At 52.0% G+C, this 26,151-nt stretch overlaps 8 protein-coding genes across 10 annotated transcripts; 2 read left to right on the top strand and 6 right to left on the bottom strand.

Moving 5' to 3' along the window:
* The first annotated feature begins 116 nt into the window (after positions 1-116).
* On the top strand, positions 117-2,602 carry PV09_02353 (uncharacterized protein). The gene has a single exon (XM_016355376.1). The coding sequence runs from the start codon at positions 148-150 to the stop codon at positions 2,449-2,451; it is 2,304 nt and encodes a 767-aa protein (XP_016216512.1). The 5' UTR covers positions 117-147; the 3' UTR covers positions 2,452-2,602.
* Positions 2,603-2,931: 329 nt separating this feature from the next.
* On the bottom strand, positions 2,932-13,804 carry PV09_02352. 3 transcript variants are annotated; one of them, XM_016355375.1, is made up of 4 exons: positions 13,115-13,804; positions 12,013-13,003; positions 4,936-11,910; positions 2,932-4,851 (listed from the first exon to the last, which is right to left on the bottom strand). In XM_016355375.1, the coding sequence occupies exons 1-4, from the start codon at positions 13,328-13,330 to the stop codon at positions 3,320-3,322; spliced, it is 9,714 nt and encodes a 3,237-aa protein (XP_016216511.1). In that variant the 5' UTR covers positions 13,331-13,804; the 3' UTR covers positions 2,932-3,319. The 3 variants fall into 3 exon arrangements, with proteins under 3 accessions (XP_016216511.1, XP_016216510.1, XP_016216509.1); XM_016355374.1 differs by having other exon boundaries at positions 4,936-13,003; XM_016355373.1 differs by having other exon boundaries at positions 2,932-13,003.
* Positions 13,805-14,846: 1,042 nt separating this feature from the next.
* Positions 14,847-16,593, bottom strand: PV09_02351 (uncharacterized protein). Its single transcript, XM_016355372.1, has 2 exons — positions 15,712-16,593; positions 14,847-15,654 (listed from the first exon to the last, which is right to left on the bottom strand). The coding sequence occupies exons 1-2, from the start codon at positions 16,384-16,386 to the stop codon at positions 14,947-14,949; spliced, it is 1,383 nt and encodes a 460-aa protein (XP_016216508.1). The 5' UTR covers positions 16,387-16,593; the 3' UTR covers positions 14,847-14,946.
* A 101-nt stretch (positions 16,594-16,694) lies between these two features.
* Positions 16,695-18,013, top strand: PV09_02350 (uncharacterized protein). Its single transcript, XM_016355371.1, has 2 exons — positions 16,695-17,073; positions 17,134-18,013. The coding sequence occupies exons 1-2, from the start codon at positions 16,856-16,858 to the stop codon at positions 17,705-17,707; spliced, it is 792 nt and encodes a 263-aa protein (XP_016216507.1). The 5' UTR covers positions 16,695-16,855; the 3' UTR covers positions 17,708-18,013.
* On the bottom strand, positions 17,643-18,846 carry PV09_02349 (uncharacterized protein). The gene is made up of 3 exons (XM_016355370.1): positions 18,551-18,846; positions 18,296-18,408; positions 17,643-18,132 (listed from the first exon to the last, which is right to left on the bottom strand). The coding sequence occupies exons 1-3, from the start codon at positions 18,666-18,668 to the stop codon at positions 18,040-18,042; spliced, it is 324 nt and encodes a 107-aa protein (XP_016216506.1). The 5' UTR covers positions 18,669-18,846; the 3' UTR covers positions 17,643-18,039.
* A 1,432-nt stretch (positions 18,847-20,278) lies between these two features.
* On the bottom strand, positions 20,279-20,969 carry PV09_02348 (uncharacterized protein; the record flags this gene model as incomplete). The annotated part of the gene is made up of 2 exons (XM_016355369.1): positions 20,279-20,596; positions 20,691-20,969. The coding sequence occupies 2 exons, from the start codon at positions 20,967-20,969 to the stop codon at positions 20,279-20,281; spliced, it is 597 nt and encodes a 198-aa protein (XP_016216505.1).
* Positions 20,970-22,619: 1,650 nt separating this feature from the next.
* PV09_02347 (uncharacterized protein) lies at positions 22,620-23,614 on the bottom strand (the record flags this gene model as incomplete). The annotated part of the gene is made up of 3 exons (XM_016355368.1): positions 22,620-23,137; positions 23,191-23,403; positions 23,455-23,614. The coding sequence occupies 3 exons, from the start codon at positions 23,612-23,614 to the stop codon at positions 22,620-22,622; spliced, it is 891 nt and encodes a 296-aa protein (XP_016216504.1).
* Positions 23,615-23,941: 327 nt separating this feature from the next.
* Positions 23,942-25,685, bottom strand: PV09_02346 (uncharacterized protein). Its single transcript, XM_016355367.1, has 2 exons — positions 25,543-25,685; positions 23,942-25,483 (listed from the first exon to the last, which is right to left on the bottom strand). The coding sequence occupies exons 1-2, from the start codon at positions 25,652-25,654 to the stop codon at positions 24,165-24,167; spliced, it is 1,431 nt and encodes a 476-aa protein (XP_016216503.1). The 5' UTR covers positions 25,655-25,685; the 3' UTR covers positions 23,942-24,164.
* Positions 25,686-26,151: the final 466 nt, after the last annotated feature.

Here is a 26,151-nt window from a genome sequence, read left to right as displayed (position 1 = left end):
GCTGAGGCTGAGCACGTGATCCAGATTGCGGATCCAGACGCGCGACTTCCATTCTTGGTTTAGCGCAGAACGATTCTCCAACCTTTAAACTTCGAGATTCTCAGTCTGGCATCCTCGTCAAAGTTTACAAGACGCATCATCGCCACCATGCCTGCGAGCGCTGCGATATGGACCAACGTCGAGGACGCCATCCTGACCGCGAGCATCAGCAAGTATGGCCTCAACCAATGGGCTCGTGTGTCATCTCTCCTCGCCAGAAAGTCTGCGAAGCAGTGCAAGTCCAGGTGGGAGAACTATCTATCCCCCGATGTCAAGAAGACGGAGTGGTCCAAGGATGAAGACGAGAAGCTGTTGCATCTCGTCAAGGTTCTTCCTAGCAGCTTCAGGACCATCTCGAGCATCATCGGTCGCTCAGCTCAACAGTGCATCGCGAGGTACCAACAGCTTCTCGATGAGGCCGAAAAACGCGAGGAGGGTGAACTGGGACTCACCGGCGACGTATCCGGCGATGCTTCTGCGCCGAAGGAAGATCCGAGCAGGCTGCCCACAGAACTGTATCCAGAATTTGCAGCGCCGAAGTTGGATGCGGTAGACATGGACGAGGAGGAGAAGGAGATGCTCAGCGAGGCAAGAGCACGCCTGGCCAACACGCAGGGCAAGAAAGCAAAGCGCAAAGCGCGTGAACGAATGCTTGAAGAGTCGCGACGGGTTGCGCAGCTCCAGAAGCGCCGTGAGCTCAAGATGTCTGGCATCAACATCAAGATTCGAACGACGAAGAAAGGCGAGATGGATTACAATGCCGATGTGCCATTCCAGCATAATGTACCACGTGGGTTTTATGATGTGACTGAAGAGGACGAACGCAACGAACGAGAAAGGGCAACCTTTGATCCTAAAAAGCAGCAGTTGGCGAACAAGCGAAAAGGCGACCAACAGGACGAAGGAGATGACAGAAAGCGGAAGAAAATGCAGAAGAATGATGGTCCGTCAATTTCTACCGCAGCCATGAACGCGGCAAAGGCGCAGAAACTCAGGGAAGCGGAGCGCAGCAGCATGAGGAGGCCGTTAAACTTACCTGCTCCTCAAATCAGCGAGGGTGAGCTCGAAGAGGTTGTGAAGATGGGCATGACCGGCGATCGAGCGAACCGTGTTGCCACGATGGGAGACAACGAAGCAACGAAGGGATTGGTTGGCAATTACAGTACCATGCCCGCGGCGACACCCATCCGAACGCCGATGGCCGCCCCAGAAGAGGATAAAATTGCCAACGAGATCCGTAATATTCGAGCGCTAAGAGACGCCCAGTCGGCTATTCTTGGTGGTGAGGTGCCGGAGTCGACAACGATGGGTGGAGCAGTGCAGCAGCCAATTGTTACACCCAATCCGATGGCTACACCTTTGCGACAAGCGAATGGTGTTGGCGCCACTCCAGCCAGGGCACCTGGTGCGACGCCCCTACGGACTCCTAGAGACACCTTTAGTCTGAATAAGCAGAGCGGAGTGGTTGCAATACCCCAAACCCCCAAGGAGGCCCGGCAGCAGCAGCAGAACATGCGCAACAGTCTTCTTGCGAAACTTGCTGCCCTGCCGAAGCCCAAAGCCATAGAATACGAGCTGGAAATGCCTGAAGAGCGACTCGAAGAGGGCAAAGTTCAGTCAGATCTGAGCGAAGATGCTTCTGTTCGTGACGCGCGCAACAAGCTATTACGCGATGCAGCTGAGCTTGCAGAGTTCAAGCGACAGACTCAAGTCGTTCAGCGGAGACTTCCTCGTCCTATAGCTATTGATATAGACGCGCTCATCAGGGGTGCCGAGAGTATATCTGACGTTGTCGAGAGAGAAGTCGCAATGGAGTCCGCCCTGCTAATTGCGAATGATGCCGCCAAATTCGGCGGTTCGCGTGTTACGGGAGCTTTACGACCTCTTCGTGTGTACGAAGACGAGGACATGCGTAGGGCTCGCGAGCTAGTCGCTCTCGAACTTTCCTCGCACGACGCGCATAGAGAGAAGGAAGCTTTCACGTCAGCGTGGACAGAGCTGCATGAAGCACGCAAAGTTCCGGGTCTAGACGGCTATTACGAAGATGAGATTGACGAGCATCAAATGATGATTGAGACGTTCGATAAGCTTGAAGATGCCATCACGACGACCGCAGAAAAGGGTAACGAGCTGGAGAAGAAGCTGGCCAAAGTGCAGGGCGGCTATCAAAACCGGGCCAAAATGCTGCGGAACAAGATCGCCGAGACGGCAGAGGCGCTTGAAAAGACGAGGATCAGCCTTAACACTTCGCTGAATGCACAGATTGCGGAAGATGCCGCCGTACCGAAGCGGTTGGAAAGGTTGAGAGACGAGGTCAACTTTGTGAGCAGGAGGGAGAGGGAAGCACAGGATGAGTATCGGAAGGTCAAGGACGAACTGGACGGGCTGCCGGAGATGAATGGGTATCACTAAGCCCAGAAGCCATCGTAGCTCTAACATAAAGCACGAGGCAAAAATTGTGTGTGAACATTTTGTGTCAGATTAGACCAAGGGAATCAGGCCCATCTTCGGCCGCAAGCATGTTAGGCATTGAATCACATCTGATCCGTTTTCGGTTTTTCCATCCTGCACTGTTTCTTGCTCCACACATTCGCGTTCGTGATGATAACATTTGTGGGGTCATTTGCGATGCTGAAGCGTGCTATCGTCTCCGCTTACACTTGTCCGTCCTTCCTCAACGTGTTAACGCCACAGATATATCCACTGGTCGCCAAACTAAATATTTAAGCGTTGAATGAAAGCAGCAATTTGTGTACGAACCCGATAGCAAACTTGGACATGGCTCTTCATATTCTAGTTTGATATCTTGGACCCAAGGAGCTTGATAACTTGAACCAGAGCAAGTAGAAACAAGGATGAGAAAATATGATGAACAATGTGGGAGGTGCGTCGGTAATGAAACACTAAATTATACTAGGTGGAGCGATGTGCTACCGAAAATGTAAAAAGGAAGGGGGGTATCTTTGTTCGTATACTTTTGCATGCTCTGACATGCCCAAGTTACACGGAAAAGTGATAGACTACATGCTACTCCCACATTTACTCCCACACATGCAATAGACACGCTGACACGGACCCGAACCGGTTCATCCGATATGCAATAATCGTCAACAGCAGGGGTATCTCTTCCAAGTCCAAAACAAAGAACGCTCTCGTCAGCGATCGCTCAAGTGATTAGCAGCTAAAAGCGCGAGAGCCTTTGTGCACACTCCAGTTCATATTCCTCAGTCAACATACTCCAAAAATATTTCCTTCTTTTTTTTAAAAGCCAAACGAGTTTCTAGAACAGACTGTTGATAGGAAGCTTCTTCAGCCAGCTCTGGCGTTTGGGAGCTTGCGGCCGCTCAAGGACGTCATACTCCGGGTATGGTTGGTTGTTAGGATCTGGATAGTAGGTGCTTCTACGTCGCCTCTCTTTATCATTTCCAGGATCTGATGTCCTCTCGCGATGCTCGGCTCGATCACGGCGCTTGCGCTCACGACGACGTTCCTCGCGATCACGATCCTCACGAAGTTCTCCAGAGTCTCGGTAAGAGGAGTCTCGATCGCGGCGCTTCTCGCGGCGTCCATGCATGCGGCGACGCACCTCTTCTTCGGTTTCAACACCATGCTCAGCTTCGTCCGCCTCTGGAGGAGGTTCAATCACGGTGGCAGTGTCCTCCGGAGCCAAAGGAGCTGGTGGCTCCCTATTGACACTGTCTACCCACGATGAAGTCTTATCGCCACCAGAACCGAGGTAAGGGGTTGTGGCATGGTAATCTCCGTTTCGCGAATCAAAATAATCTTCTATGGGAGAGATCTTTGACAACCGGCGCGATTCACGCCGGGAAGAGCGCCTTACGTCTTCAGCACCATCTTTGTAAGAAGACCTGCGTCTTTCTCCACGTGGGCGATCAACATCTGTGTCTCTCATCTCTCGTTCCTTCTCGCGCTCTGCACGACGACGAGCCCTTCTCTCCTCCCTTGCAGCCCTTGCTTCTTCCTCAGCCCGACTCTGCTCGAGGCGTTCATTCATTGCTTTACGAGCTGCGCGACGCTCTTCTTTCTCAGCACGACGCCGCTTCTCGACTTCTTCTTGGATGCGTGCCTCTTCACGCTCACGGCGTGCTGCTCTTCGAGCCTCTTTTGCGGCATCCCGCTCACGTCGTCGAGCCTCTCGTTCTTCAGAGACACGAGCTTCGTCCGCAAGGCGTTCTCTTTCTGCGCGACGAGCAGCACGACGCTCAGCACGACGTCGTTCAGCTTCTTCGTAGTCTGTTTGGACGCCGGGGGCGTCCGTAGTGAAGCCTTCGTCGGCTTCTCTTCGCGATTTGCGCCTCTCTCTACGAATGCGACGTGCGTTCTCGTCGTCGTGATCATCGGCAGATCGTTTGCTCGAACGGCGGTAGCCTGCGTCAGTCTCGTATCCATCCCTCTTTGATCTGCCGCCGACGAAGCTGGGATCCGAGTTTCTTGGGGTGTCCTTGGTGGTATTACTACGTCGCAAGCCGAAAAGACCCATTATGCCGCCAACTTCTGGTTTTCGAGGTACTGATCGCGATACTGAATGCCTGTTTGTTGGCGATTGTCTCCGTGAAGTGGGAGGCTGGTCTGGACGATCAGCCCCCAAGGCACGTGCGCCATCAAGGCTGTGCTCCGCATTTGCTGCTGGCTCATCATCTTTCGCCGAGGCTGAAACATCAGCTGCGCTGCGTCGTTTCGACCTTCGATGACCTGCAGGAGCGGCAGGCGCGTCAACGGCATAGATGTCAACTCCGTTATCGTGCATCACCTCATCGTCATCGCTGCCGAGATCATAGGGATCTCTAGGTCCTGTTCGTTGCTGCGTGTCAACTTTTAGATCTTGCGGGGATGGGGGTGGTCTAGCCACATGTGGCATAGTCCAATGAGTCTTACCCTTTGATTTGGCAGATGCATGTCGGCTGGCGGATGCGCCACCGCTGGGGTTCATTCCCATCAATTTCGCGGCTTTCGAAGAAACTCGTGGAATCTCATCGTTTTCGTCATCGTTGTTGACACCTGTCAGCTCTGGTGATGCGCGTCGTGACACGGAATGTGGCCTTGACGACGGCCTCGAAGATGACTTTGTCGTTCGTGTAGAATGGCGACGGGGTGGAGCAGGGCCAAAGATAGAGAACGTCGAGGCCCGTTTAGGGGTAGGCTTGGATGGCACATTCCTTTCGGTTTCCGACTTTTCAGGATCAGCGGCAGTAGACCTGCGTGCTGTTCGTGGCCGAACCATCATCGGTGAAGACGTGCTCTTGTGGGATGCTGAGGTGCCATCTTTGGCCTTTTGTCGAGCGTCCTTTGGTGTAGCCGTTGCCCAGAAGCCCCATGCTGAGCCGGTTGAGCCCCGTACGACTTTTGGTCGCTCCTTTCGTGCTGTCGGCGACGCTGCCTTACGCTTCTCGGGCTCAGGTGGTGGCGTTGGAAGCTTGCCGTCAATCGGCTGTTGATCATCGACGGCAGTGGTGCTACCTGAACCTTGCGTAACCGCCTTGTCATTCTCCTCGGGCTCTGCTTGTGTCTCGGAATCGGAGTTCACCTTCTGAACAGGTTTCGATTTTGAGGATTTGGTAGCAGATTTGGATGACCTGGAAGTGCCCTTAGAGCTCACCTTCTTGGAGGATTTTGGAACAGCTCGGGCACCCATCTCGGGTTCTGGCGGTGGTGTGGGAGGTTTCGTTTCGTCAAGATCAATCAATAAATCGTCGTCCGAGTCCGGGAATCCACCTGGCGCTCTTTTCGTAACTGGCTCAGGAACTGGCTCAGGCACTGGTTCCGGTTCTGGTTCCGGTTCTTTCTTGGTTACAGTCTTAGCGGATTTGCTGGAAGATGAAACTTTCTTGGATTTTTTGGAAGAAGTTTCTGGGACCGGGTCTATAGCTTCCTCCTGCGGAACAGTTGGAGGTGGCGGCGGAACAGGTGGCGCTAGTGCATCTTCGTCCTTTAACTTTGTCTCACCCTGAAGCGCCTTGATTCTCTCCGCAACAGAACCAGTCTTTAGCTTTGACGACGACTTTATAGCCGTCTTTGACGAGGACGTCGCCGCAGACGACTTCGTATTGACAACAGGCAGGACTTCGTCTCCGGCTGCTTCTAGGGCCTTCTTGGCGTTTGACTCAAGCGACGACTTTTCATTGGTCGCTTTGACAGCCTTGCGCTTCACACCCCAGACAGCGAACGGATCCGTTGACTCATCCAGTTCGGCCATCGCCTCTTCGATCTGAACTGGCGGAGGCGGTGGCGGAGGCGGAAGAGGTTCTTCCGTCTTAACTTTTCCCGCCGTCTTCTTCCCCTTTTTACTCAACTTGCGGCTCTTCTCCGCCTCTTGTGCTTCCTCAAGCGCCTTCTCACGTTCTTCATTTTCCAGACGCTCCTTCTCGGCTTGCTCGGCTTCAACACGCTCGCGTTCAAGGCGTTCCTGTTCCTCACGATCTTGTTGCTCCTTGCTTTCTCTCTCTTCCTTGTCTTTCTTTTCGCGCTCCTCACGCTCTTTGCGAAGTTGAGACAAGGTGGGAGTTTTGGAAGACGAAGCACGACCAAAGATGCCCCCCCACATGCTGCTTGCTTTAGGCTTCTCTTCCTTCTTTTTGTCAAGCTTAGCGATAGGCTCTTTATATATGGAGGCCGAGTCATCTGGAGCAAGCTCGTCGTCATCAACCCCTGCCCCTTCTGGAAGGGCTTCCACGGCTTCAGGTTGTTCTTCTGGGGGAGAAGGCGCTCGTGCGACATCTTCAATTGCCTTTGTAGCCGCTCGTTTGCCAGCCTTTTCGGCAGCCTTCTTCGCCTTGACTCTGTTAGAAGCAAAGGCCCAATCAGAATCCTCCTGTGATGACTTCTGCTCTTCAACTGCTTCAGCTTTCTGCAATGGCGTGCTGAAGTCGTCGACGGCTTCTACAAGGCCCTTCTTCTTCGCTGTCTTCTTATCTCGCTTGTTCGTGAACGCGAACCCGAGAGTTTCGTCCTTTTTGTCCGCATCAGGCTCATCAATGCCTTCGGCTTCCATCACCTGTGGATCAATCTTCTTCTTCTTTTCCTTTTTAGAGCTCCCAGTCCAGTCATCCCAGTCGTCTTCCCTGGAGGCCTTAGATGACTTTGTGTTAACACGAGTGAGCGCTTTTTCGTCCGCATTCGACTCCGCGACGGAGTCACGCTTCTTCTTGCTGTCTTTTTTGCTCAGCGAATCAGCCCATGGGTCACCCCAAGCGTCGTCAGGATTGTCAATCGAATCAATCAAATCTCTGGCCGGGTCTTTTTCTTCTGCGGTAGGTTTCTCCGGAATGACAACTTCAACTCTTGCTCGAGGGACAATCTTGTCTTTTGCCCAGACTTTGCCCTCAGCATCACACTTGCCCTTGTTTTTAACAATAAGCTTCAACTTATCGACACCATCAACAAGTTTTCCGATCACTTGACCGTTGTCGTCTAATATGTCGCCGTTATCCTGAATTAAACGGCCGTCGAGCGATGCTAGAGTAGGTAATTCGGAGCTGGCTTCTGGCTTGGCTTCCGGCTCGACTACTGGCTCCGCTTCTGGCTCCGCTTCTGCTTTGACAGGGTCTTCTGCCGCTGGTGCTGCTGGTGTCGCGGGAGGCTTGGGCTGAACCACCTCGACGTTGACTTTGGGCACCTTCTTCCCCTTGGCCCAAACATTACCCTTCGCGTCACACGTAGCATTTGCGCTGAGAATTGCCTTAAGCTTTTTAGTTTCACCAGCGAGCTTGCCTATGATCACGCCAGAATCATCAAGCACATTTCCTTCTCCATCGAAGCCACGCCCATCGAGATCGGCTAGAGTGATCTCTTTTGCTTCAGCTGTCTGGGGTGAAGCTGACACAGCTTCGTCGACCTCTGGCTCAACCGGTTTGTCTGGCTCAGCCGGTTTGTCTGGCTCAGCCGGTTTTTCTTGCTCGACGAGTTCTACTCTTGCGCCTGGAACAAGTTTTTTCTTTGCCCAGACTTGGCCTTGAGCGTCGCATGTAGCTGCTTGTCTTGCAAGCTTCTTCGCATCTCCCTCGACAAGTCTCGCAATCACATTCATATTATTGTCCAAGATATCGCCGGATGGCTCGATGAATCTTCCCTCTAAGATTGCCATTGAAGGTGCCTCAGGCACAGCCTCAGGTGAGGCTTCAGGCTCTGGCGCTGGCTCCAACTTCTCTTCAGCTCCTGTTTCAGGTGTAGGATCAGCTGGCTTCTCGGATTGAATAACTTCAACACGAGCATTCTTAACCACCTTGCCGCCGGCCATGACCTTTCCATCAGCGGTGCAGACAGCAAACTTGGTGTAGAGCTTGGTGGCGGAACCTTCAACAAGCTTCCCAACCAGGTTACCGTAATTGTCGAAGATGTCTCCAGAAATATCAATGGCAAGCCCTTCCAGGCTGGCTAGTGTTCGTTCTTCAGGTTCAGCCGCCTTTTCATGTTCAGGTGAAGCGATCTCATCCGCGATTTCTTCCGTTGGCTCAGCGGGTGGCTCAGGTATTGTATCTTCAAAAACAACAAGCTCGAGTCTCGCGTTCTTTTGCTTTTTACCATTGACTATGACATTGCCGTCGGCGTCACAGCAAGCCCCTTTCTTGAATAAAGTTCCCGCGCTCCCTTCGACAAGTCGAGCAACAAGAACGTTGTTGTCATCGTATATCTCGCCGAATTTGTCTAGCATCTTACCCGCGACACTACTGAAAGTCGGCTTTGCTGATTCCATGGCTGCAGGCTCTTCCGGTGTAGGCTCTTCGGCTGCAGGCTCTTCCGGGGCAACCTCTTCATGCTTGGTTTCTTCAGCGGCAGGTTCATCCTGCTTTTCCGATTCAACTAGCTTCAGTGTAGCGTCTTTCACCTCTCTGCCCTTCGCCCAAATCTTGCCGTTCGCATCGCAGGTGGCTCCAGACTTATACAGTTTTGAAAGACCGCTGCTGGTTACAGTTGCGAGAACATTGCCATCATCATCGAGAATGTCGCCGTTCCTCTCCATCTTCCGGCCATCAAGCCTCGCGTATGGCGACACCTCCTGGACTGGAGGCTCTTCTATCGGATGTTCTTCGACTTGAGCATTGTCTGTAGGTGGAGGCTCTTCACCTGCTGGATCTTGATCCTCTTTCTTGACCTCAACAAGCTCTACTTTAGCATCCTTGACCTCTTTACCCTTTGACCAAACTTTACCCTCTGCATCACAAGTAGCACCAGCTTTGAATAACTTCGATGCACTACCGCTAACCAAAAGCGCAACAAGGTGACCATCCGCATCAAAAATATCACCATTCCTTTCAATTTTCAAGCCATTAAGTTTGGCCATTGGATTGGGTTCCTCTGCTGGCGGCTCGGGCTCTGGAGCTTCTTCAGTCACAGGAGGTTCGACTGCTTCTGGTTTCTCAGGAAGAACAAGCGTTACGGCCGCATCCTTCTGGACCTTGTTTTTCATGATTACATTACCCTCAGCATCACATTTGGCGCTGCCTTTATGCAGCTTCAGCGCGTTTCCAGAGACCAAGCGGCCAATGACTTGGCCGTCGTCGCCCAGAATGTCGCCGTTCTTCTCAATGTGCCTGCCTTCAAGAATAGCTAAGGTTGGCTGCTCTTCTTCCTGAGCTGGTTGCGGCTGCGGAGGAGAGGCTTCGTTTTCTGGTTCTGCTGCTGCTTCTGCCAACCCGCCCTCCTCCGTCTTTTCAGGCAGAACTAGCTGAACGGTACCCATGGTTGTGAAACCAAAGACTACGTTGCCGTTTGCATCACAAGTGGCTTTCTTCTTGGCCATTAGTTTGGGTTTCCCATCCACAACGCGAGCGATGACGTTTCCATTATCGTCAAGGACATCACCGTTAGTCTCCACAAAGCGTCCTTCAAGTGATGCGAGAGTAGGCAGATTTGTTGTCTCACTCTTTTCTTCAGCAGGCGTCTCGTCCTGGGCTGGGTGCTCCGGCTCCGTTGTCTCAGCCGGCTCAGCAGTCTCAGCAGGTTCTTCAGAAATCTGAGGAGCCAAGAGCTCAACTTTGCCAAGGGTTTTTTTACCAAGTACGACGTTCCCCTCAGCATCGCATATCGCTCCCTTTTTAGCCATCTGTTTCGCGTTGCCATCAACAACCTTGGCAATGACGTTGAGATTATCATCTAAAACATCCCCGTTGGTCTCAATCTTGCGACCCATCAAATCCACAAGGGTAGCATGGGGTTTGGCATCATCCTCTGGAGGAGATGTTTCCTCAGCAGGTCCTTCCGATGGCAACTCAGCTGCCGGGACGGGCTGCGGAGCTAGAGTTCTGCATTTACCAACGGCCTTTTTTTTAGAATTGAGGATGTTGCCTTTGTCATCGCACTTGGCGGCAATAGAGACAAATCGCTCAGGATCTCCTTCAGTGACTTCGCCAATAACATCTCCGTCTGGGCTGAGGATAGTGCCATCGGACTCGATGGTCCTGCCCTTCAAAATGGACAATGGCGGTGGCTCTATGGTAGCAGTGTCTTCCTTGACCTCCTCCGGGGAAGGCACGTCCGCGGCCGGCGCTTCTGTTGCATGCTCTTCTTCCTCCTCCTCCTTCTTCTTCTCCACGGGCAGCGTGACACATTTACCTATAACTTTGCCAAGCCGACTCACGACTTCGCCTTTGTCATTGATTTTGTACTTGCGACGTGCAATCAACGCGACTTCTCCTTCTATGCATTCTCCGATCGCCACGTTGTCATCGTCGTAGACTTTGCCGTCCGCGTCGACAGTCTTATCTTCAAGAACAGACAATGGGGGCAACTCAGAGTCAGTTGACCCTGCAGGCTTCTCCTCTTCCTTCTCCTTGTCTTTCGAGCTCCAGGATCCCCAAGCGTCGTCATTTTTCTCGTCGTCTTTCTTGACTGCTTTGGCGGAGCCTTTAGGAGGGGGGGGAACCTTGGAAGATTTCGAAGCCATCCCCCAGCTCCATATGCCACTGTCTTGAGTCTCATTGTTTGACTTTTGCGATCCAACGGTTCTACATTTTCCCACCGACTTGTTCTTATAGTCGAGAATATTGCCATTGCCATCACAAAAGTACATCTTAGAACAGAATTCCGCAGCATCGCCCTCGATGACTTGACCGACGAGTTTACCGCTAAAGTCCTTGATGGTCCCATCGCGATCACAGCACAGCCCTTCGAGAGCTGACAGCGGCGGAGCATCCGCATCATCTGTGCCTGCTGAGATGTTGTTCGTGGTAGCTTCTTTCGTAGGATCCGCCTTTGGAATAAGACGAGCTTTGCCAACGACTTTGAATTTCTTGTCCTTGAATTCACCCTTTTCCGAACAGAGGTACAGCCGCCTAGAGATCATAGTAGCATCACCTTCGTAGAGTTCTCCGATGGGATTGCCATCAGTGTCCAGAATTTTGCCGTCTTTCCCGCAGGTGAGACCTTTGAGAACAGAAAGATCCTCATCTTTGACTTCTTCGACGGGGAGTTTGGCGTCAGTTTTCTTGGAGCCTGACTCGAAGCCGCTCCAGACGTTGTCGTCAGGCTTCTTCTCTTTAGCTTTGCTACCCCACATGCCCCAGGAATCATCGGCTTTTTTGTCATCTTTCATAGTCGGTAAGGCGGTCGTGTCGTCTTCTTCCTCCATAAGGTCGGCCCATGAAGCGTCCGCTTTCTTCTTGGTATCCTTTTTGCCGGAGGTCGCAGCAGTGCTACTGCCCCAGCCAGACCAAGAGTCGTGCGAGGCGTCCTTCTTCGTATTTTTCTTGCTCCAGCCTCCCCAGGTGTCATCTTCCTTCTTGGCCTCTGCAGGCGGATCATCAACCTCTTCAATTCCGCCAAATTTCGGCTTCTTTTCGGTTGTCTTCTTCGTGGTTGCGCCACCCCAAGCGGGGAGAAAATCATCCTCATCATCAGCTGGTTTCTTTGAGTCCCCTATGTCGAACGACTTTCCATCAGTACTTGCACCGAAACCGAAGTTGAAGTCGCCGAGACTAGATTTGCTCCAGAAGCCGCCGGAACCGGGACTCTTCTCACCGTTCTTGTCTTTGTCCTCTTCCTTCTTGCCACCAAGGCCGCCAAAACTCCAACTCGAACCCCATCCCCCAAAGCCGAAACCACCTGAGCCAGCAGACTCTTCTTTCTTAGCCGTAGTGGGTTCATCGAAGCTAAGACTGATCTTCGGAGCACCAAGATCCAGCTCGTCGTCCAATTTTATCTCGTGGAAACTCTCTTCGGCGGGTTTGCTCGGTTCTTCGGCCTGCTTCTTCTTGTTCTTCTTCTTTTTCGAACCAGAAGTGAAGCCAGCCCAATCTTCGTCTTCTCCCCCGCCAGTAGTGTCTGCCCATGCATTCGTGCTCGCTGCGGGATCTTCGTCGACCTTTTTATCGTTCTTCTTATTCTTCGCGGTTGACCATGAGTTCCACTCATCCTCGCCGCCAACGCCCGCCCAGGCATCCTTTTCTTCTTTCGGCTTTTCCTCTTCTTCTTCATCGTCTTGTTTCTTCTTCTTCTTGTTCTTCTTGTTCTTAGTTCCGCTCCAATCATCCCACCCGTCTTCGCCCCTGTCGCCTCCATTTCCATCGTCACCACCTGTGCCACCTCCACCACCACTTTGCCCACCTGGTGCATCGCCCGCGCCACCGTCCGCATTTCCATCTGCAGCGCCTTCTTCATTCTTTTCATTGCTGTTGGAGGTGAAGGCAGCAGGCTGGCCTTTCTTTTTATTCTTCTTGGCATGGGAACGGACAGCGTCCACCGAGGAGAAGTCGATGTCAGGCAATTGCGAAGGAAATGGATCGGACGTGTTGAATGCTCCGGAACTTTTCTGTGGAGAGCCAGCAGGTGCTTCCGAGGGCAACGAGAGCGGGCGTTGTGCAAGCGATTCTGAGCAAGCGTGTTCAAAGCGTGGATCGCAATTCAAATCTTCGTCCGACGTTGATCGGGGGGTGATTGACGGGGCTGTGGGTGATTTTAAGTCTTTGAACTTGCGCGTTGGCTGCAACGGTGAGACAACGTTGTCGGCAGTCTGTACAACACGTTAGACGGCCAAGTTTACAACGGAGCTACGAGACATGTCTCGATTCCAGGTGCTGCGCAATTCTACATGTCGCCCGGAGACAGAACTCGAGGTACGTACGTCTGTGATTGAGCTCGACTTGCAAGTCTCAGCCAGAACTGTCAAGATGGTCTGCTGCAAGTATATACAGGCAATCCCGAAGTCAAGATCGGAACGTGCAGATGCAGTCCAGTTGGTCTGCCACTCATCCCACCCAGTCCTCGATTGCGGGGTCTTTAGTCTCCGCAATCCGCAGTCGTGTCGCCTTGCGACGGGATATGCGACGATAGCAGCCATGACGGTTGTCGTATTCGGAACACGAAGCACACTGAGTCGTGGAGGTCGAGCGCATTGGAATGTAGATCGAGAGCGAGTGACAAGCTTGCGATGCGATTGCTACGAATGCAGGTGCAGAGGCGGCGAATTGCTTTGCTCTGCAGTTGCACGAGTGAGAAAGAGATCGGGTCTTTCGCCTAGCAATTCACACGGGAGGAGGGAGTGAAAAGAAAACGGCGTTGTCGCCTTCCGAGCAACAACAGCGAGGTAAGCTTTTCCGGATCAGAGTTCGCTCCAGCGGTGGAACCAAGGAGCACGGGGTAGACGGTGACTTGGGAGACTTTTGTGCTATACGACGAAGGGGGTGGAGGGATGAGGCGATCACGAGTCGGCTTTTTTGTCTCAGCCGTGGAAAGCAAGTTTGTGCCAGCCTCTCACAATCTCCAACGACCCCTGCAATCGATACCGGCGTCGCCTATCGAGGGAACGGGCCACCACCACAAAGGAGGCGCGAAATTAGAGAAAATCCAGAGCCGTGTACAAGCACCGCTCGCACGAGGAAAAAGGTGAAGCTCTCTGTGTTGTGGTGGAGGAGAAAATGACTGCCATTAATCGGCAGGATGAGGAAGACGCACGCCTCATGCGCGCCCGGGAGGCCAGGGCAGAGCTTGAGCACACAGCTTCCGGGAAACGCCCTAACCTTCACGCGATGCTGCAGCGTAAGTGGAGAACGTAGGGCCTTGTCGGGCTCCCATTCGTCTCATTCGATCGTGACCTCGCTCACCGCAACTGCTGGCGTGAAACTCGATCGCTCTCGGGGCACCAGTCAGGGCTCGAACTTGGTCGCTGGAGCCAATGGAGCGCTGCCACTTCTGAGTGACGACGGAGTTTGCGTTGTTTTGAATGGAGCCCGTGTTGCTGTCGAGAGCAGCCTTTCCAAGGAGCCTGCAAGTCAGTGGCCATCCTTATTTCCTTCGACGCGTTCATGACGCGGGTCTCGTCGTAATTATGCAGTGAAGAATTTGCTCCGCTGTGCATGGACGCCTGCTGCCGCCGAAATAAATGGACTATGCGTAGCACACATGCATCTCAGCATGCTATAGCGAGTTGGGAACAGCGCCCGCACCCAGACTTCCGCTCGAGCGGCCTCACGGGCGCGACCGTGGATGTGTCTGTTGATCCAGAGGGCTTTTCGTGTCGGTATAAAGTGCGAGAATGGTGATGTCGAAGTGAATTCCCCAACCGACTTCGGCATGAAACCTGCAAGTGAGTTAAGGAAACGGGTCCTCCCAAGGCTGAGATGCAACGATGACGACGGACGAACCGTTCTTTCCTCGTAGCCGAGGGTCTCATGCACGATTCCGAAAACACGCAGAGGATTGGGGAAAAGTGTTAGCGGAAGAATTAAAAAAAGGTCAGAGAGAATATGAAGGAAAAAATTTTCTCGGCATCGCAGCGGCTGACACCCAAGTTCGGGCTGCAACAAGATTTTGCGGGCATCAGTCTCACGTTGGGGATGAGAAAGGCACAGAGCGAGTGAGAGAGGCAACAAACGCCGAATCTCGTTAACTTGGATCTCTGCGTGAAGGGGAATCATACAGTGGCTGCTGAAGCAGCACTTGGTCAATGTTTGTTTTTCAAAGCTTTGGAGGCTCTCTCCTCGTCGTTTCGAGACTCACTCCTCCACCATCGCTCCCTCCCGATGTCAAGCTCCCATTCCCGCTCGTTCCACCATTGCCGCCGAGCCTAGTCATCGACAGCAGATGGTTTATTTGAGAACGCAGCGCCGTGATCGTACCGTTGACCGTGTAAAACCGCTGGCCGTTCTGCTGAACGTAATTCATCATTTCCATGTGCAACCGAGCAGCTTCACTAGTCGCGTTGTCGAGACGCGTGTTGTAATCTGCAGTCAAGTCATTCAGTCTGGCATGAAGCTCGTCAATGCGGTTCGCCGAGACGGCGGACGTCTCAGTATTCATAGAACGGTGCCGCTCCTTCTTGATGCTCTCTGCGAGCTTCGTATATTTGCCTTCGAGAGCCTCAAGTTTGGCGTTTAGAGAGTCAACCTGGCAACGCAGCCGTTTGTTCTCTTCTTGAAGCGTTTGCTGTCTCTCGTTCATCTCCGCAAAGTACGACGACATGGTCGCCATCGGACATGACGCGATGTGTTCGTCCATCACCATTCTTCGATCCTCAAACTTGCATCCAACTACGTGCCCAACGCATTTGATCGTCGTCATCGGGCAGTCCACCTCTAAATGGGTCTTCACTCGCCCACGTCGCAGCTGGGCGTGACAGCAGTCGCAGTTGACTAGTGCGGCGGGGCACTTGTTTTCTTCATGATCCTACAATTTTTCGTCAGATCTAACTATTACCCCACAATTTTTGACAGAAGGTCTCACCGCAATGTCTTTTTCCATGACAAGGTCGCTGCACACGTCACACTCTATATGCGTGTGGAGACAGCCCTTGTCGTAAAAGCGCCGTTGAATGCTGCCCCCACAATTCGACTTGGGGCATCGAAGTTCCTCATACTCGCAATACTTGCTGACATGATCATTCACTGTATATCGCTTGAGCCGTTGTAGACAGCCTTCGTATCTGTTTGGGCACTCGACCTCGAGCTCGTCCAGAAGCTGGTTTAGAAGCCTTGGGACCGGCTTCAGAGTTTCCACGGGTTGTCGGCATTTCGGACATAACGAAGCGTTTGGTATACCACAGGAAAGGTGTCCGTATATACAATCTTCACAGAAAGTATGCTCGCATCCGAGCTCCATGGGCTTGACGAACGGAGCAGCACATATGGTACACACCAGCGATTCGTTCGGCGGCTCCACAAAGTCCAGATCTCGTAAATCGACTTCTAGAGAGATAGATTCGCGAGCGGCTATCCTTTTCATCTCGTACCTGGTCATGAAGCATGATGCTGATATGGGCGCATTGACGGGTGTGCTGCTTGCACTGCTATGTGCTTCCTCAGGAATATTGAGTTCGTGCATGATCGAGGTGTATGTTTGGGCCGGCCAGTCGAACTCTTCCGACTGGAAAGTCTCGTGCTCCGTAGTTTCCTCACTCATGTTGGCGAGCGGTCCATACAGACTATGTGCAAAGCTGATGGCCTGTCGCACTACCAATCCTCGGCCTTGCGGAAGCGGGTCGCGCACCTTTGCTGGAATACCGCGCAAACTAGACCTGGACAAGGCCTTGAAAGAGTCTAGATTGAAGGGTAGAAAGGATGGGTTTGATTATGAAAGAACTAGCCTTCGACCGGTGGCAACTTGAGGTTGAGGGAGTTTCGATAGACATATGGCATGCCACATGCCCGCCATCCCCCACCCCCGGAAATGTGATGCCTTGTTGCCCAGCGCGTCTCGGATGCCGAACCGGTGGCATCGCCAACGTTTGATACTCCGACAGCGCTCCAGGCGGCAACAATCTGGCCTTGACTGTCGAAAATATCCGTATTCTCAGCAGTTGCGTCGTCCAAGTCTGTCCCTCACTCCGGAGACCCTGTCGAGCCGGATCGCATAACATTTGTTGCTGGCTATGGCTGCCTCCAACCCTTCACAGCTCTTCCTTCTGGCAGACCATATCAAGCTGTCGCTTTTAGAAAGGCAGAGGGCCATATCCTTGAACCTAGCTCCAAACACACAGGACGCGCAGATATCGAGGAGTCTAGATCAATTACAGTCCGGAATCGCTGCGCTGGAATCGCAGGCCTCCGGCTGGGACGACCCTCTGAATCCGACCTCAGAGCAACAGGAGTAGGTCTCACTGTGTTGAATAAGCAGACTAGTAGACGTATTGTCTGACCTGCATATCAGATTCTCTGAACAAGTCAAGCGGCTCAAGTCCCAATACTCCGACCTCTCCTTACAGTTCCGCGGCTCCCAGCCAAATGACCCTTCAACCTTAACCTCGCCCAACGATCCTGCCTTGAGCGCGGACTTCTCTGCTGCGAGCTCGAGGAAACCTTCCAAATCGGTCAGATTTACAGACAACCCCTCGGCTTCGGCGGCCGGTCCGACTCAGAACAAGTATGCGCCGTACCGTGACGACCCATCCGACGAGGAACCGCCAGATCACTCGCAACTGTCGAACCAACAGATTCACGAGTACCACCAGGAAGTGCTACGCGAACAAGATGAGCAGCTAGACAGACTCGGTGAAAGTATAGGCCGGCAACGGGATCTGTCCATCCAGATTGGCAACGAGTTGGATGATCATGCCATGCTTCTCGACGAAGTCGACGAGCGAGTGGATCGGCACCAAGGCCAATTGGATCGAGCAAACAAAGGATTGAACACATTCGCAAGAAAGGCGAAAGAGAATTGGAGCTTGACCGTCATTATACTTCTTATAATCATCTTAGTTCTTCTAATCATAATCACCAAATGAAAGCTGATGGCGGTGGTAGGAGTTTATTAGGTACTTTGGCTCTCGTCTTCGCTTCCGTCGGTGTATATCATAGGCAATGGGGTTTTTTTTATATAGACTATAAGGCGCAGGGCTCGATCGAGCGTACTAAGTACAGTGCAGCGCCAAAGTCATAACATATCAATCTGCCTTGTTCATACATTATGATGGTCGCATGCTAGCTTTTTCCCATGTCCATTCTGAACGTTTGCTTATGGTCAAGACTAGAACCTCAGATTGCCCACCGAATTTGATCAGACATTTAAGCCATTTGATACACAAATTCCCAATCTAGAATCTTTAACGTTTCGCGATTATACCTTTTGCTTCGCAGCTTTTGCAGATTCTTCTTGAAGCTTCTGAATCGTCTCTGAGGAAGCATCTATCTCTCCACGCTCAGCCTTGATCTGTCCATAACGTTAGCGTATACGATGTATGCACTTGTACTCCTGACGACTTTGCTCATGGGATGTGGACAGGTCGCTTGAATGCTTCCACGACCGAGACAACTACTGATTCCAACTACTCAAGCAAGGATTTCAGATGAGTTTAAGAGGGATCATGACGTACAATTGATTCGCTGTTGCTGGCGAGCTCATCTTGCCAATGTTGCTTCCCCTCTTTTTTCTTCTTCAGCTGATCTTGCTTGTGGGTTTCAATCTCCTCGCCACGGCCCTCGGTATCTGGTCACCTTTGTTAGCCTCAGGTGACATCGTAAACATGATACTGCATCTTCGGCGATTCCTGATCTTCCTCCGCAGCCCTTGAAAACTCTGAAAGGCCGCATAATTGAAGCTAGCAGCAAGATCCAGGATGAATACGTACGCAACTTGTCTTCCTTCACTGCCGCCAGGCGCGCAGACGTCGAGAACGTAGCTCGTGGAACGTTGAAGGTTGAGAATCGGAAATAACTCCGCTGTACCGACTGTCGAAGGGCGGCCATCTTACTTGCAGTTGGCAAAGCTCATCAAAGAGTTGGCGATTTCAGACGAAGGATTAGAGATGGATCAGATCTTTCGAGCTCTCGAGCTGGTCAAGGGATCTTTTCAAGGGTTCAGAGCACGAGAATGATGAACCTCGTCGGACAATGAACCTTGCAATAGCCGAGAGGTGGAATGATGTCACAACATAGTCATTGCACCATGGCTTCTGTCAGGGGTCTTTGTCTTCTTAGGAAAGGATCCATCCTCTTTGCTATCTTAATGTGATGGAAAGTTTCTCATTCGCAGCATGTAGACATCGCAGAGCTTAGGCGTAGAGGAACGAGAGCGATCCCCTAAGAAGAGTGAAAGAGTATACACCACACTCTGTTCTGATTTAGACAATAAGCTCTTCATGTTCATGGCTGTTCGATGTAAACAATAGCAAAATAAGAAGAAATATATACGTCACTCTTTTTCCATCTACGCCTTACACTAAACCTCTCGTAGACCGATCAAATGTTCAGAAATAGATTGGAGATCGCCTTCGTAAGCTGAGGCAAATCGTTCAAGCGGCTTAGCCTTTTCACATCTTGCTCATGGTTTCGGATTCGATAAGGGGAAAGAGTCATGCAGTCCACAACACAGAGTATAAGGAGATCGTATTGATCCAGAATATGTATGCTAGAGTAAGAAAACAAATCGCATGCCAACTCATTCGTCCCACTTATGCGCAAACCGCCAGCGCAAAAGCCTTGATAGTAGAAACCATGTACAAACGAAAGTTGAGAACAAATATGCCAACGCCGCTTCCTCCCCTTCTTCAACAAAATCAGTTGCTAGTATTCTGTACATTCGAAGAGGCCTCCTTCAGTATATTTTGCGCCATCATCCCATCTTCATACAGTCTTTGACAACAGCAGACGTTGGTATATCCATCCCACACACGCAGCCCAACAGCAGAACACCGACGCTTGTTTTAGTAAGTGTAGAGATATGTATATCGTGAATCCCAGACCCGATCCCAGAATAGGTATGCTAAGCAAAAGTAAGCCAGCAGGGCGCCCACATGAGCGACTTGTCATAGTCGCTAATTTTTCCGTGACGTGAATGGTCTTTTTCTCTTCGAACCCACCAATAAATGACAAGACAACACCGAGCATATGCAGCAGTTAAAGAAACTAACATCAAAAGACAGGCCGTAAGCTGAGACTGGGCCGTCCAAATACAAGGCAAAAACGCTTCTCTAGGAATGCACGTTCAAGAAGGCTAAACAAGTATGCTGCAACGCCGTCTGCCCAGGTACAACAGAAATAGTATCACCGTTTGTTTAAGTAGAAGAGCGTAAAGAGGTCTTCGTAGAGTTAGCTTTATACAAAGAAGTCGTTTTGTTGACGTTCAAAGGGGTTGGTTCATCGTCTCGTGTGGGGGGTATCCAGGGGGTATCGCATCGAGGACGAGATGATGATTATAAGTAAAGGTATATCCGTTCAAGAGACTTGTCAGAACACAAACGGTGAAGATTCCATCCGCCTACCTGGCCAACGAAGAACGCTGCAAACACTATTATGGCCCACACTGTGGAAGAAGCGAGCTGCCAAGACTGGTCGGCGACAGTCCTAGGACAACCGCCCTACCATCGACGGCTGTTCATCGCCTGCTGCATCATCCTGGCTGGAGATACGGATGGTGGTGGCGAGGCTACTGCACGGGTCGACGGGTCCACGATTGGGATGGCATTGCGGGTTCGCTGAGCTAGGGGAGCATGGATCTTCGTTTGCGCGGCAGCGGACGAGGACTGGCTGCTGTAGGTAGCGGAATTGAAATTGCCGGATGACGGCGGCAACAAGAAGTTCGAGGATGGTTGTATTTGGTGCTGGAGCGGAGAATGCTCGGGAGAGCCGCTCGAGAGCGACGATCGGTCTGAGCCAGTCGAGTGGATAGATTGCAGCTGCGAAAGGAGTCAGCCGTGTACAGATGAAGCAAGGGACGGTGTCATGTACACCTGGAGCTAGGACCAGGCTGAGGGGAGGGTGCAAACTTACGTCGTCCTCAGTGAGCAAGTGGAAGGGGCAGAACAGCTCGTCGTCCTCGATGTCGAAGGAACGCGCAGCCTCGAACTCGCGGCGGAAGCTCAGTTCCATTGCAGACTCTATGGCAGCCTCCTTTTTGAGCTGCAGAGCCCGTATCTGCTTCTGCTCGTTTCGGTGATGGTAGCCCGTGGTCCGGGTGGATCGCCTCGACCGACCGGCGTGATGTTGGTGTGAAGAATGCATGTTCGAGTGTCCTGAATGCTGCTGTGCACCGTAGTAGAAGTTCGACATGTTCGCTGAGGGACCTTCACGGAGGAGTCTGAGAAGTGGTCGTTCTGAAAAGCTGGTCGAGGGGTTGAGATTGCGATGTGTCAGGCGCTTAGAGCAGACAACAAGGACCGGAGGCGCGGGCGAGGGGATACTGTGGCAAGGACGAGAGTTCAAGACGAGAGATCAGAACGTGCGAGCGGGATTGTCGAATAATGCCTTTGAAGAAGCCGAAGCTGGAGAGTGGGCTGGATGATGTACAGACTGGATGTTGGGTGGATGGAGGCGGAGCAGCTGTGTGGAAGAGACGAGAGGGCTGTGAGGGAAAGCGACAGCGGTTGTTTTGGGGGACTGGGAGCAGGCAGGTGCAGAGTGGGCCCCGGCGCGCGCATTGGCCACCTCTGGATCCCAGCTGCGACCGCCCATGCTGCTTCTGGCCTAGCGCGGACGCAGGCCCCGTCCACCGCAATCGCATGACCAATGGCTGGCGCTTGCGCACTCGCCACCTCGCCCGTTCAGCGAAGATCGCTCAGTCTCGACGGCCTTCGGGCGATGGCCCTTCGTTGTGCCAACCAGCAGCGGGCCTGGGATGTCACTCCAAGGGCTGGCACGCAATTCCACCATCTGCTCATTTCCTTCAAGACCGGGCAGGGTTTTGCCAGCAGTCAGGGACCCGTTCACTAATGGCGCTGCTCTTGCAGCGATACGCTCCTGTGCCACCTCTGAGAGGCTCCCTTTCCCTCTCTTCTCCAGGTGGGCGAGATGGCCTGGAAGAACGGGCGTCAGTAGCACCAGCCAGACACGAAAATGCGCCCGACGGCTGGCATACCGGGCTCACACCGCTTGCAGCGCAGAGCTGCAAATCGCCAGCCATACCGTGCAAACAGAGTTTTCACACCACACAGCGTGACACCCTCCCGACATGGCCTGCCTCCGCCGCCATCCACCCCCATCCTTCCTTCCTACGCTGAAATGGCAGTCTCATCATGATCAGAGTCTTGCCCATGGTTGTTGGCCGCTCAATAATGCAGATGCCATCTTCCACTGTGCTGCTCCTCAGTGCGTGGTTGGTTGGTGCACAACCGTCAGCCCTACTCTGCAGGTTCTGCTTCCGTCCCTCCCTCAGGATGCTTGCTGTTTGGGTTTCAGCCGAGCCCATTATTTTATGCGATTACCACAGTATCGATTTTGTCTTGGCTGTCCCCACGAACGTCGCTCGCTTCTTTGACTCGCCGCCCACTGATTCGGCAAACGCGGAGCTTTTTGCACGAGTCTTACGCAGGCCCCTGCTGCCAAATTGACATCATTAGCTTCCGCTGTTTGGGCGAGAAAGGAACCTTGCTAAGATCCCCCCAACAGTTGCATGTTGACCAGATGAATCGACCCGGTACGGTTGCGCTCATGTCAGATCGTTGAGTGCCATTTTTTAAATGGTGTATCACTGCTTCTGGGCAACACGTGCGCGTTGCCCGGAGTATGCCACTTTGATTGAAGAAAGATCTGGGTTGAGGCTTACGACTCAACCATTTCTTACTTTGCGAGATCCTGCCTTGTACCACTTTGACTCAAAAATTCGATGCCAAATTGTGAAGCCCTCGGCCCGCCACTGTGACACAGCGGTGTAGCTGTAGACCGGGCTCGATGGCGTAGGGTGGAAGTTGTCTCGTTCGTCGTTCATTTATCAAGACCGCGTGCCTTGACAAACCTCGTCACAGCCTCCTTGCAGGCTTTGTCGTTGAACGATTCCCATATTTCATATAATGAGATGAGTTCTTGCGTGCAGTCGACTATTGCCTCAATGCTCACAGAGCTCTCTGCAAGCCACGTCATGAGCTTTTGGATGCGGTTTTGCTGTCCACCCGTGGATCCGGTCTGCGCGGAGAGCGCATGCTGCATTGCCGCTTGTATGTTCTGTGCTTGTAGCTGCCCTCCTTGACCTGGCTTGAGAACTACGGCAAGAAATGCTGCCGTGATGGCGATAACGTGGGGTGGGTGGAGTAACGGCAGATCTGTAAGATAATGATCATTGAGAATAGACCACGCCAGAGATACCTCTTCCTGGGTAAGTCCTAGGCTCGTTTGTAGCTCCGTAAGGTCACGGTACGGATGGTGTATTATCAACTGCGAGTTCATCTCTGATATGAGCTGAAACTCGCATTCACCTAGCTTGGAAGTGTCTGAAGTAACGCAATCTGTGGTCAAGTAAGAAGTACGTAACAGTCGTCTGCGGTGTTGGGAAACTTACCAGACCAGAACTGCCGCGCTTCTCCAACGACTACACGAATGTGTTGTGGAGCCTCTTCCATCTTACACGCAAGATAGAATGCCGTACACAGCACAAGATATGGATTCGTGGTCCTTATCTCTCGCTTCAAGTAGAATCGGCGCATGTACACTTGGGCGGTTGCTAGAACTTGCTGCCTCGCGTTCATGCGTCGTCCCAGCTTGCCGAGTTCTCCTAGCGACGTTGTTAACTGGCTGTGCGGAACCTGTTGCGCTGAGTGCCTACGGTAAGAAAGGTAGATGTTGAGAAGGCGTCGGTCTGGCAAAGGATACTGTGAAACAAGCTGCTGATTCTCTTGCTCCATAGCCTTTCGCATCTCCGAAAGCTCTTTCTTCGTAAAAGTCCAGTACTTCCTTTGGGATGACTCCCAGTAGTTGGCTGCCATGTTTGAAGGTCCACGACACAAATCCAAGTCAAAGTATGTGATATTTCTCTGCGAAAGTTTTCTCACCGGCCTTTCACTGCTCTAAATCAGAACTGCGTACGCAGTTAGACGAGGGTGCGCACTCGGAACACCAATTTCGATTGTAGGAGTTTCCAAAAATACAAAAGTGTGCGTTGAGAAGGTGGATCTAAGCCGCGGACGAAGGTGTGGGACGATGACACTCTCGTACCGAATTTGGCAAGCGCCACAAAGCAGCCTCGCCATCAGCCTTGCCTGTTCCGCCCCGTTTGTGAGCAGGAACGTAGGTAGAGACAATGTTCTATCTACCTATTTTATTGCAGACTCGAATTTTTTTTTAAAAAAAATTCTCCAATCAATTTGTCAAGACATGGCAGCAAAAAGCGGACATAGGCCAAAGATAAAATAGCATTTTCAGCAAAACGCCATCCTATGCTCTAACCAGAGCTTCCTAATAGTACAGAATGTCTGATCTTGAGTGGAAAGACCTCCAATGCACGCAGAGGGCTCAGGGGCTATATACGACAACAGATTACCATGATACATCTTCCTCAGCTTCCCTCTTATGCGCGTTAACAAGCGCAAGACCGCGTTCGACATCAGCTTCATCGAGATAGAATCGTCGCATTCGGCCTGCAATTCTCGGATCTAGCACCATATCATCGTTCCACACACTCTCCTTGTTCGGATCGCGGTCCTTGCGAACTGACTTGTGCCAATCGAGTTCCTCCTTCTTGAGCAGGCTCTCCTGCTCCCAGACGTCACGATCGCCTGGTTCCGAGGATTTGTCTTCCTGATGTGGAGCTGCGGTGGGTGAAGCCGAATCTTCCACGAATGGACTTGTAGCCATTGACCCGCTGGAGTGCTCAAAAGGTCTGTAACGCGCGAAGCATGCAGCTGCTACTTCGCGACCAATTTCATCTGCAAGCTTACGCTTATTGAGGTACCTGTATATGCGTATGGGAGTATTAAAGAAGCCTAGTAGATGTGGAAAGACGATGACAGCGGACGGGCCGAGTTCTGAGGGTAACGATGGAGGTAATGGAGCAGATGAATACGCAGATGTTGATATGAACGGCGGCGGTTGCTTGGGCTTTTTGGGCTTTTCATCCTCTTTGGGTTTCTCTTCTGCCTTCTTTTCATCGATCGACCTCATCTGTTCGCTATCATGAACGACTGTGCTTTCCTCGGCAGGTAAAGTGTCTTCTGTTTTCGCTGACGATGAGGGATCTCCCATCTTCTGTTCATCAGGTTTGCCGTCCGGCCTTGATTGCTCCTCCAAAGCCTTTTCGACCTCTTCAGGCATGTCTACCGGGCCCAGCCATCCTTCATGCAGACCCCGAACATACTCTTTCCATGTGTTTCTACCAATGACGATATCTCCAGCTGGACCATCCCACTCTTTCACCCCGAGCTTGTTCCGCATGTCCTCGATCATGACTTCCAGCTCAGTGTCCGGTACGGTATTCTTCGTAGCTTCACCAGCCATCTTCCGCCTCTTTCTGAGCCATTCCGCAAATGCAGCTCTCACATCACCTTCGCGACGACCCTCGATAGCGTCCCAGTCAAGACCGGCGGACACAAGGATCGGGCGAACATATTCATGGAAATGCTCGCGGGCATTCAGCAACCCATCGGCAGGAGGCGCGGCCAAGAAGATTGTGAGCTTTCGTTGCATTTGATTCGATGGCAAAGGTTCCCGAGCGAGATGCGCAACTGCGTCGGCCCACTTCTTCTGGATGCGTTTCTTTTCCCTTCGATCGTAGTAAACGGCCGCTGACCACGATCCCACAATGGTCCAAAAGATCATCCAGTTTCGCGACGGTAATTTGAAGCGAAAGTTTGGCATCCCTGTGAAATGCTGATCAGAAAACATTGGAAGATGGGTAGAATCGCATTCGGGTACGCACCCATCATCTTAAAAAAAGGATTCTGCTTCGGTGCAGCCTTTGGAGCGCCATCAGTTTTAGGAGCGACAGGAGGCTCTGAACCTCCCGCCGATGCTGGCTTTTCGTCCGCCATGGTGGATGGGCGGATATGTGCTCAAGAGATGGCCTCTCGTTGGCATCAAAAAAGTTGAGGACCCTTGTCCCGATATACGGACATTTCGCCCTTGGCACGCTTCTTGCCTATTCGGGCGAAAAAAGAGGCGCGCACCGCGTCGAGGTGAATCATTTTCGACTTGCAGTCGATCATGATCCATTGCTTCTCGATATGTATACCGCTCAAACAAATCAAACCAGCACTCGTCAGTTGTTATCTTGCACTGTATGTGTTGTACCAGCCTCCCAAGACAGCTTGCGTGCTTGGTACGCGACTTGCAGATACTTTTAAAAACATTCTACAATTATAATGATACAACTGTCCGAATTCGAAAAGACTTTGCCACGGTTTGCCAAAGAATGACCACAAAAGTGCTACACGGATTCAATATCTTCACAAATATGGTTAATAGCGCCTGTTTGCCTTTATCCTTACACAAAGCCAATCTCCAGTATGCTCTAGAGCGATGTTCGCCA

This window comes from Verruconis gallopava (assembly GCF_000836295.1).
Source record: "Verruconis gallopava strain CBS 43764 unplaced genomic scaffold supercont1.6, whole genome shotgun sequence".
Taxonomy (NCBI): domain Eukaryota; kingdom Fungi; phylum Ascomycota; class Dothideomycetes; order Venturiales; family Sympoventuriaceae; genus Verruconis; species Verruconis gallopava.
The sequence above is the reverse complement of the archived record's forward strand: the minus strand, read 5'-3'. Positions and strand labels throughout refer to the sequence as shown.

Coding starts and splice junctions, on each gene's coding strand:
- PV09_02353 (XM_016355376.1), top strand. CDS start 148: ATGCCTGCGAGCGCTGCGATATGGACCAACGTCGAGGACGCCATCCTG.
- PV09_02352 (XM_016355373.1), bottom strand. CDS start 13,330: ATGGCTGCTATCGTCGCATATCCCGTCGCAAGGCGACACGACTGCGGA. Junction 13,004..13,114: donor AGTCGAGCTCAATCACAGAC/GTACGTACCTCG, acceptor CGTGTTGTACAG/ACTGCCGACAACGTTGTCTC.
- PV09_02351 (XM_016355372.1), bottom strand. CDS start 16,386: ATGAGTGAGGAAACTACGGAGCACGAGACTTTCCAGTCGGAAGAGTTC. Junction 15,655..15,711: donor TCATGGAAAAAGACATTGCG/GTGAGACCTTCT, acceptor GAAAAATTGTAG/GATCATGAAGAAAACAAGTG.
- PV09_02350 (XM_016355371.1), top strand. CDS start 16,856: ATGGCTGCCTCCAACCCTTCACAGCTCTTCCTTCTGGCAGACCATATC. Junction 17,074..17,133: donor CCGACCTCAGAGCAACAGGA/GTAGGTCTCACT, acceptor CCTGCATATCAG/ATTCTCTGAACAAGTCAAGC.
- PV09_02349 (XM_016355370.1), bottom strand. CDS start 18,668: ATGGCCGCCCTTCGACAGTCGGTACAGCGGAGTTATTTCCGATTCTCA. Junction 18,409..18,550: donor AGTGAAGGAAGACAAGTTGC/GTACGTATTCAT, acceptor AAAGGTGACCAG/ATACCGAGGGCCGTGGCGAG. Junction 18,133..18,295: donor CCAGCAACAGCGAATCAATT/GTACGTCATGAT, acceptor CGTTATGGACAG/ATCAAGGCTGAGCGTGGAGA.
- PV09_02346 (XM_016355367.1), bottom strand. CDS start 25,654: ATGGCGGACGAAAAGCCAGCATCGGCGGGAGGTTCAGAGCCTCCTGTC. Junction 25,484..25,542: donor TCCTTTTTTTAAGATGATGG/GTGCGTACCCGA, acceptor AGCATTTCACAG/GGATGCCAAACTTTCGCTTC.